At 32.7% G+C, this 10307-nt stretch overlaps 1 protein-coding gene across 1 annotated transcript; it reads left to right on the forward strand.

Annotated features, from left to right (window-relative positions):
• Positions 1 to 6281: 6281 nt before the first annotated feature.
• LOC145136737 (reticulon-like protein B5) lies at positions 6282 to 8257 on the forward strand. The gene is made up of 5 exons (XM_079070845.1): positions 6282 to 6608; positions 7157 to 7337; positions 7451 to 7592; positions 7680 to 7749; positions 7834 to 8257. The coding sequence occupies exons 1-5, from the start codon at positions 6389 to 6391 to the stop codon at positions 7998 to 8000; spliced, it is 780 nt and encodes a 259-aa protein (XP_078926971.1). The 5' UTR covers positions 6282 to 6388; the 3' UTR covers positions 8001 to 8257.
• Positions 8258 to 10307: the final 2050 nt, after the last annotated feature.

A 10307-nucleotide genomic window follows, 5' to 3' on the forward strand; every position in this document is an offset into this window, starting at 1 on the left:
TCTTCAGTTGTATTGAATTGATCAACAACCGTGTTGGCAGTACACGTGGCGATTTGAAAGAGACTTTTTGAATTTGATTGCAAAGTAGGTTTATGGTTCTTGCGTAAATCCTGGGAATCAGAAAGATATAATTGTAACACTACACCTTCTTTTATAATCGACGTCAAATTCAAATTCAAACCACGAGCTAATAAATCAATACCACATGTAAAGTAACCAAACATTTAATAATCTTCTTATATAGGCAGACATTTCAATTAACCAAACAATTAATTAGCATAAGTTGAAAGGTAATAAGTTTCAAATAAATATGGTTCAAGATATATCATTTATATTGAACTATATTAATTTGGATTGTAAGAACCTGAAATTTGGAAAGATTTGAATTTTAGTCAAATATAGACCAAAAGGGCAAAATGGTCATTTATGAGAAATTAGAATATTTACGAAGTCGTGACTTCATGAAAATGGCCAAGATAGGTTTAAGTGACTGAGATGAGATTTGATGAGTAAGTTCAAGAGAAAGAATACATGAGAAGATGCATTTGGACCAAATGGGTAAAATGGGTATTTTTATGCCTTTTGGGTCAAGTTTGTGACTTAATGGATTAAGTCTCGTATCAAGTTAGTGAGAATTGACTTAAAAAAGTTGTAGCTTATATTCCTACCTTCGTGTGGATATAAAGGTTATAGAAAACGGGTTAGAAACGAAGAAGTTATGCGCATTAGAATTTGGAGGAAAAGTTATCCCCGAAGCTGGAATGGAATCAACTAAAGAACTACTGTCAAGAAGTTACCGTGGCACAGTGATCGCCATGACTCAGTTGAAGATGACGAGGATTCAGATGATATCTTCTTCGTAAGTAGAGGACAATGTACTTTTCCCCGCGGCGTGGTATATGGGTTCCCAGTTTGTAGAGAGGTCCCCACATATTCTAACCACATATTCTTCAAATGGTGAGGGAGGTGTGGAATCGGGTAGCTGTTTGGGTGGACATAGGTGTCCCTAAGTTTGATGACGATAAGGATATGACTTACTGGTTTGAGAGTCCTCCTCCTGCTCATACAGAACATGTGATATTGGATGCAATTTTCTCCATAGTCATTTGGATTCTTTGGACTTAGCGGAATGTGTTACTCATCTGTGAGTCCAAGTATTGGAAGCATTACATTTTCTATAACATTGTTACGTTTTCTTGCATTCCGTTTGTCTTTAGAAAAAAAGTGGAATGTATGGTTGCAAAGTTCAACTATGCCTTAACTATATATTGGTTTGTTGGTATCTAACTAGCTTCCGTTTTTCAATATATGTTCGCCTTTCCAAAAAAATATTTCTTATACATTGTTTGTTTGAAATAAAAAAAAAATTGTAGGCTTATAAAATGGTATTCAAACGGAGGGTGGAGTTACCATTGACATCGAGACATTGAGGTGGGGGGGTCTAAAATTTGGGCTTAATACAACTTCTTTAGTCGTTTGTTCCTTCGACCGATACAAATAAGCAGTGTTAGATTTCGGTTATTTCGGAGAGTTCACAATGAGTTGTACTAGAAGTTATTTGTCTCACACTTGATGTAGACAACCAATCTACAAGGTGAAACATATTCATCCTAGAAAAACTTAACATTATTGAGTGGAGAATTTTACATTTTAGAACAACTTAACATTTTTTATTGGAGAATTTTACTTGATTGGTTGCCAACCAGATTCAAAATTTCTAATCGGGGTGTTGATTTGATTTCAATTTGATTATGTGTCATACGTGTCATAATCAAGTTGAATCTATCTAGAGAAATTAAATATCCTTCTACTTTTCTTCCTACAAATCCTCCTACCCAGTGAAATAATGACATGTGACATATTTATATGCTAAAATATCATTAATTGAGCATTAAATGTTACACATGTCACTATTTAATTGGATAGGAAAATTTGTAGGAACAATAAGTAGGAGGATATTTAATTTCTCATCTATATATCATTTGATAGTTTTTTGTGAGGTGGTTGCTAGTTGCTAATACATGGTCATATATTGGTTATTATGTGGCAATTCCTACGACCACTAAATGGCTCTTTTGGGTGGATTCAATGAAATTGAATGCTGTGCAATGATCTTGTTTGAATGAGGTCATATTGGCATATTTTTGGGTGCTTTGAAATCTCAAAAACTAAATGATGTTTGGCTCTCTGTAATAACAAAAAGATACTATTTATGCTAGAATAGTTTATCAATCATTTTTTTGGCTTATGCATAAAAATCCAAACTAAAAGTTAGAGGTTCTAGTTATTAATTGTTTGTAACTAATATTTGAGTCCGCGCTTTACTGCGGGTTCTTACGTGTGTTTTGCTTGTGAGAAGCACCGTAAGTTACAATTTGTATCTACTTTTTTGCCACCATGCGTTGCAGCGGGTCCGATCTTTTTTATAATTGAATTTAGCAATTCTATTGATAAAATGTATGTACCGTTGTATTTGTTGGTAGAAAATAAGGTCGGTACCATTGTTAAACCGATTTTGCAGCGTGTATTTACAAAAATGTAGTTTTTCATGATAAAAGATGAAAAAAAGTTAAAGGACCGCAAATGGCAAGTAAAAAATAAAAAGGAGTATCTATTGTGAAGAAATGACAATAAGTTATGGATTATAAGGGTAAAAGGCGAAACAAAAGAAAGAAAAAGGCCTATAGGTCGGATGGTTTATGAATATAACATAAAAGTATAAGGGTTGTTTCTGTAATTCGGCGGCTTGTAGACTATGCATTCCACTAGGAGTGTTGATCGGGTAATAATTTTCGAGTTTCGGGTAATTCGGGTTTTTCATGTTAAAAAAATTACCCGTTACCCGACCAAAATTAAGTTCGGGTAATTCGGGTTTGGGTAATTCGGATAGTGGGTCGGGTTTGGGTAATTCGGGTATTACCCGAAATATATATATTTTTTGAATGACACCTGAAAATAAATTTAATGAAATAAATATGTTGTGCTCTATTATTCTTGTTTATATAAACAAACGAGGCATAAACAAAGTTACTCAAACTTTGAATATTGAGATTTTTTAGTCAATAATATTTGAGATATCAAGTAATCTTTTAACAGCTTAATCTAATATAATAAAATGTTAAAAAAACAAATAGTTAAAGATCTTAGTTTAAAATTTTAAAATGTTTAAGATAATTGTAGCCATAAGTTTTGTCATGTTCTGAAGTTTCGTCAAGATAATGAGTTTGTTAGTTGCAATAAAAACTATAATCTTGAAAACAATTAAGTTTTAAAGAACATGGTGACATATAAGCAAATGCTTCTAATATTGTTGGTGTCATACTTTCATAATAAAAGAGATTCATGTTTTACAATAATGATAGTTAGTTTAAGCGTGATCAAATACTTGCTACAGAGTACAAACTCTACGAAAGAAAAAAAGGAAATTTTAAAATAATCTGGGTAATTTGGGTATACCCGAAACCCAACAAACGTAACCAATACCCGACCTGAAAAAAAATCGGGTTACCCGAATACCCGAAAAAATTAACCCGATACCCGAAAAAATCGGACGGGTAATTCGGGTAACGGGTATTTTCGACAAGGCTACATTGCACTTTTAGCTACAGTAAATTTGTGAGGGACAATCTAAGTTCCAAATTGTATATATTTATAATTTGTATTTTTTTATATTTTATTTTATTATTATTTTTTTTCCAAGCAGGCTGAAACTCGTTTTTCAGTTAATACGATTTAGTTGTTCCAAAAAACCCGATTCCAATGTTATATTATTAAACTGCTATATAAGCGGCAATTCGAATAATACCAAATCGATTTAGTTCTTTTTTTTTTTTTTTTTTTCTAAACCGGTTCCGATCTTTATGATCTTAAGGTATTAATTTTGTTTTGACACGATTGATTAAATCTATCTTAAGTTAACGGAATAATTGGAGTGATTCATTTTTCTCATCGAATTCAAGTTTCAATGAGTTTTATGGACCTAACATACTACAAAAACTAAAACTGATTATGAAAAATTAAATTTATGGTTTAAACCGAGCCAACTCGGCCTATTTAGAAACTCAATTTAAAAGCATATTCTTTGGGAATGTGCTTCACTTTTTTTTAGCTTATTAACAAAAGGCATATACCAAAGCATAAAGGGGCAGTTGGGTATTTGTTATGAAGTTTGGCTGGCATATCACACCTTCCTTTGTTTCTATTTATTTCCAAAGGGAAAGATGATTGGCAATTGCTCTTCATATCGTACCCAAAACCTCATTCCATCTCACCTCAAGATTGAAGATTTCGATGTCAATTACTTTTGATGATTCATCGAGTAACTCTCAAATTCACAAACTTTTGCTTATGATGAGAAGTTCATACCTCAATCTGCATTTTACACATTCCAAATTCTCTCATATGTTCTTCATCGATGCTATTTAGACGCACCGATTGGTAACACTCTCTTCTCGTGCCATATATGCATATATGTATATTCATATAAAAAAAAGGTAAACCAAACACATCCTTTTTTTGTAAGGATGATATAATAGATGTATATCAATGAACCATATGGTTTTAATTAGAGGTGCACGAAAGAGACAAAAATCTATGCAAACCAATTCGGTTTGAGATCGAATCTTCTATTTAGTACTAGTTTGAAATATTATACATGTTTGTCAAACCGGTTTTCAAACCTTAGCAGAGACAAATTTTTATATAGTAAGAAAAATATCATTTCCATCCATTATAGTTTTAAATTGTTGCTGCTACAAGGTTTTTGAGGTTATTGAAGACCGCTTTTGACCTTTATATGATGTGAAACGCCCGAAAACACTTTTTAAAAATTCAAAAATAGAAAGATATCAACGATCCCGAATGACTAGAAAACAATTTAAATCATGCCGGTTATTAATCAATCATGTAAACTTTTGTTATCTTTCAAACTGAAACCAAATCTTACAAAAATGATGAAAACATAGGTTTTACCAGTTCTTTATAATCGAACTTTTTTGGCTCCAAACCGAATTTCTCCAAACCGGTTTTGTTTATTTAGAAAAATCTGAACCGATTTAGTTTAAAATATAAGATTTATGAGAAAATTACTAATCTAGCCATTCTATCTAATGACTTTTCACTTTTTAGCAAAAAATTAGAAATTAACTTATTTTAGCCACTGAAACCATATGTTTTTAGAGATACCTATGGTCAACGGTAGTTTGACTACTATTTTCATACTAATGGGCTACTGTTTTGTAGCCCGTCTATTTTTTCAAGGTCCATCAACCCACAATATATAAAGTTGTAAATTTTCATTTAGGTTATTTTTTGTGTGTTTCAAGTGAGGAAAAACTCTGTCAATGGAGACTCCTAACAACCATCATGCATATCTCTGATTCTTCGAATTTTTTTTCTTATTTAGTACAAGATCTACTACCGTGTGTTTGATTTTAGTTGGAAAAAAACGAAAAAAAGGAAACCAGACTTCATAAGAAACCTATGGTGTACAAGCAGGTAATGCACAGTTTGTGAATTGACCGTAGATTTCTTATGAAACCTACTATTCCTGAATTTTTTAATAGCTTTTACACTATGAAATATAATAGTATTGTGTTATTTTTTGTTTCAAAAAAACGAAAAATAAAAATAAAAATAAAGGTAACCATAGACTTCATATGAAATAGTAATCAACTAAAAAAAACACCAAACCGTAATTTAGTTCTTAAAACTGTAGGGTTCCACTAAACTATTCTTTGGGAAACCGTAGGTAGTTTACCTAAAGCATAACGTAGGTACTTTTCGTGACAAAAAATAAAAAAAAAGAATTATACAAAGCCCAGACACCGTAGGTTTCCACGAAATAGTAGTTATTTTTTTTAAAAACTACGTTTTTATATGATTACTTTTAGCTATTTGTAATTTTTTTTTAAAAACTACGTTTTTATATGATTACTTTTAGCTATTTGTAAAATTTTAGCTATTAAGTGAAAAATAATCGTACGGATAGATTACTTATTGTCTCAAGATTTATACACCTCTCATTCCTAACTTTAAAGAAATGAGAAAAGATAGTTTGCTTAATGAGCCCAAAGCATATTATGAAGCCTATTTAGGGTCTCAGCCCATAATATAAGATCCCACCGTCAACCCTAACGCCGTGAATTTAAACGGAATTCCCGCTCCCCACTTTTGCCGCACACTCGCTTCTCATTGGTTCTCGTAAAAAGCAATTAGCTTCGTGTATCCCGAGCCTAAGGTTCGGTTACGAACCTCCTCCTTAAGTCTACAGATTCTTATTCATCCTCTATTTCTCTTCACACACCCGAATTTTTTTCAAAAAGTCGCACATCCTCTCCTGATTTCCGGCGCTGAATCTACCTCAGATCCGGTAACTGTTTATCAAGACATGGCCGATAACGTCGCCGGTGAACACGAGAAGGAGGATTCATTCGTTGAATCTGTCAAGGATAAGATCTCCGAGACGTTTCACAAAGACGATTCTTCTTCGTCTTCGGATTCCGACAATGAAGGCAAGAAGAGTTCATCTGTGTCCGATGTAAAGGACAAGATTTATCGGCTCTTCGGGAGGGAGAAGCCTGTTCACAAGCTCTTAGGAGGCGGCAAACGTATGCACATTTTTACTTGCTATACTTACTGTTAACGTATTTACTGTTGTAGATCACTAAGCTTTATGTTCACGATTAGTAATCGTTTTCGTTTTACATGGATGAATAGTTTAGGTTGATTATGAACTGGATCTCTAATCTGATTAAGTAATCATAGGTTCGTCAGATTCGCATCGTATCTCCGATCTAGATCTGCAATGATTGTTTCCGATTTCATATCTGAAGCATCCGTTGACTCCATTGCTTGGCTATCATTTTACGTTAAATCTCTTTCGATCTATCGATTGTAGTATGTTAGTTACTTACACCGGAGTTTAATCATTCAAACATTAAGATCTTGATCTGTCTATGATGATCAGTTTCATAAAGATACGATACTTCGACTGATTTTCTTATATCAAATGACTTTACTGATGTACTACTCTTTTGTGTTGCTAGAACTGTTTGCTTATCATGTATTCAACTTTACAAAAACTAGATTAAGTTCCTAAAAGAAATTTGATAGTGTTCTTTCTCTTTCTTACACATTTCAAATTTCATCACAACAGCTGCTGATATCTTCCTCTGGAAGGACAAGAAGGTTTCTGCTGGTGTGCTCGGGTTTGCCACATTGATATGGGTGCTTTTTGAGTTGGTTGAATATCACTTACTTACACTAGTATGCCATACTCTAATCTTAGCTCTAGCAGTCCTTTTCCTGTGGTCCAATGCTGCAAGCTTCATCAACAAGTAATCAATCAATCAATCAATCTCCTTACTTTTTTTTTTGTTTTATTGTCTTGTACTCTAATCCATCTTTATCTTCCTTAACCTCTCATTTTCTTTCATGATTGTGACAAAAGGTCTCCACCAAAGTTCCCAGAAGTCAACCTCCCAGAAGATATTGTTCTTGGTGTCGCCTCTGCTCTCAGGGTTGAAATCAACAAAGCTTTTGAAGTCCTCCGATGCATTGCTTCAGGAAAAGACCTCAAGAAATTTCTTGGTGTATGCATTTATACCACAACTCCTTTTTTAAAAAAAAAAAAATATATCAATTGTTTATGACTGATGAGTTGATCTTTATTTCGTCAGGTGGTTGCTGGCTTGTGGGTTCTCTCAATTGTTGGAAGCTGCTGGAACTTCTTGACATTGTTCTACATATGTAAGAATATATTCATTTTTCAATATTGTGTTTTAGATTTCAAGTTTATTTTTTTGTTTCTAATTTTGTGAAGTATGAACACAGGCTTTGTTTTGCTGCACACATTGCCTTATCTTTATGATAAATATGAGGACAAAGTTGATGCTTTTGGTGAGAAAGCAGAGGCTGAGATTAAGAAGCAGTATGCAGTTTTCAGTGTGAAGGTTTTGAGCAAGATTCCAGTAGGAGCATTGAAGCACAAGTTTGCATGATCTCTTTCTCATCTCAGGTGACTACTACTAGATGTGTCTTTCTCACTCGTTTGTTGTGACTTGTGATATTTTTATAAACTAGAAGCTCAGTTTATTTATTTCATTGGTTATCTGATACGTTTGGGGTGAATCAATGATATAATTTAAACAAAATTCAGTAATATGATGTAATGAAGTTTTAGACATTTAAGTCCCCTTTACACTGTTGTTGGAGTTATTTCAAGCATATGAATGAAAGGGGATATAATTTTGTATTAGTCGAATTTGCTTGTCAACTTATGAATGTTCTTAAAATTTAGTTTAAAAGAAAGTGTTTGGTTGATAAAATGTAATAATATGATAAGTTGTTTTTATTGTATGATAGATTATGTTTATGCATGTAAAATGATAAAATATAGGGGTTAAAAGGTAATTTGTAAGCATGTTGGCATGAGAAAAAACAAAGATTGCGATTCACATGTTTTCTAGGGATAAAACATTTAAAAGTGTAATTACAATCTTTTATTTTATTTCATCAAAATACATTAAGTTGCTTATTAACCGTAAGAAATAGTACTAGTCAAACAATCCCAAATACCTCATCAAGGACTATTGGATGTGCAAGTTTTAGGTCTTAAAATGCCAAGGAGACTATTTAATTTTTATATAATAAAGGGAAAGCCTTATAAAAACCCAAAATATTTTCATAAAGTCTTAAAAAAAAGCACTATATTATTTATTTGTATGTTAAAACACTTATATTTTTTAAAATATATCATTTAAGACATCGAACTCAGTATATCCTAGATAGTCGAAAATGTTAGGTAATCGATTCTCAACGTTTTGATTATTACAATTCATTAGATTAAAAACTTTAAAAAAAGAATGAGGGTTTAAATGCACTAAAAAAATAACATAATGGTTTTTTTAATCATTTTATGAAAATATATTTGGTTTTTTTGAGATTAGAAAACCTTAAATAAGAATTTCCGAAAATATAAGGGTTTTAGTGTATTGAAAAATAATATAGTGGTTTTTTTTAATCATTTGATGAAAATGCGATGGGTTTTTCTTTCCCTATTATAAATATATGCATATGATTCAACTAAAAATATAATCAGTAGATTATAATTTTGCCCTTGTGTTTTTGTAATAGGTTTAGTACGCTTTTTTGTTTTTTCTAGGGTTTGTCATCCATATCTTTTTTTAATCACATGGTGTATCAAAATTTATAGATCGTTTAAGTTGTACTGGAAGCTTAGTGGTTTCGTTGCAAAATATTGTACTAGGTCATCAATAACTCATTAGTGATTACTTCTCACATCAAAGACTAGTGATTGAGTTGTAAAGTATTGGAAACGTGTTCTAGGTTGTTGCTTAGGCCTGTCGGTATACAACTAATGACACAGTGCATTTGTTGAAGTGACTGCAGTGTGAGGTGAACACTGCACCGACCCTCCAATTGCCATTGCGGTATGCCCATTTCACCAAAAGCCCTTACCACACCCTTTTTCTTTATTTTTGACCGTTGGGTGTGTGTGGTATGGTACCCACTATTTTTGTGGAGTGAATGGAAAAATGATGTGGCGATACGTGACATTGCAATAGTGTGGTGAGTGTGGTAATTGGTATGGTACCCTGTGGCCTTAAGAAAGCTATAAAAACACAATTGTAATATTTCTCATTCCGAACACTGAAAATAAAAAATATGGACGCACTTAGCAATGTAGACAATGCCGTCGAATCAACAAACGGAATATTTGAATAGACACATAAATTGATCTCAGAACATGGTTCAACAAATTTGCTTATACATTCATGGAATCATGGCCCAAGCAAGTCCCATTTCGACCCTTAAAAAGCATTCCACGATATATTCGTTGTACTACTGATCAAGGTAAACAAATTCATGCGTTCTTTACTATCGACTACAAATGTTATAGCCTCGATTGGTGTGGATGGACAAGTTCAAGTGCAGTTGAGTACTCATAGGTGATGAGTAATGTTGTAGAAACTTGTTGGTCGACTTTACTCTTCTCCAACTAAAGCCGCCATTGTTTATTGCGTCAATGCAAATATTGTCTAGCTTTCAACAAAATACATTCAATATCAACAAATCAAACACATTAGGATAATAGACATTCACTTTGTTCATGACAAAGTTATAGTGAACCATATTTGAGTACTACATATGTATCCTTGAGTTTCCATTATGCCTACCTACTTTGTTGTTTAACGAGTTTCATTTCACTTGAAACGTTTAGAATATTCTTTGTCAACAAATGCCTACCTTCTTGGACTTGTAAAAATTTGCAGACACAAACAACA

The sequence above is a fragment of the Lactuca virosa genome, chromosome 9 (genome assembly GCF_052849685.1).
Source record: "Lactuca virosa cultivar CGN04683 chromosome 9, Lactuca_virosa_CGN04683_v6, whole genome shotgun sequence".
In the NCBI taxonomy this organism is placed as follows: Eukaryota; Viridiplantae; Streptophyta; class Magnoliopsida; order Asterales; family Asteraceae; genus Lactuca; species Lactuca virosa.

Bases quoted from the DNA above. Each gene is read 5' to 3' on its own strand.
- LOC145136737 (XM_079070845.1), top strand. From the start codon at position 6,389: ATGGCCGATAACGTCGCCGGTGAACACGAGAAGGAGGATTCATTCGTT. The intron at 6,609-7,156 runs GTATGCACATTT...TCATCACAACAG, and splicing joins GCTCTTAGGAGGCGGCAAAC to CTGCTGATATCTTCCTCTGG. The intron at 7,593-7,679 runs GTATGCATTTAT...TTATTTCGTCAG, and splicing joins ACCTCAAGAAATTTCTTGGT to GTGGTTGCTGGCTTGTGGGT.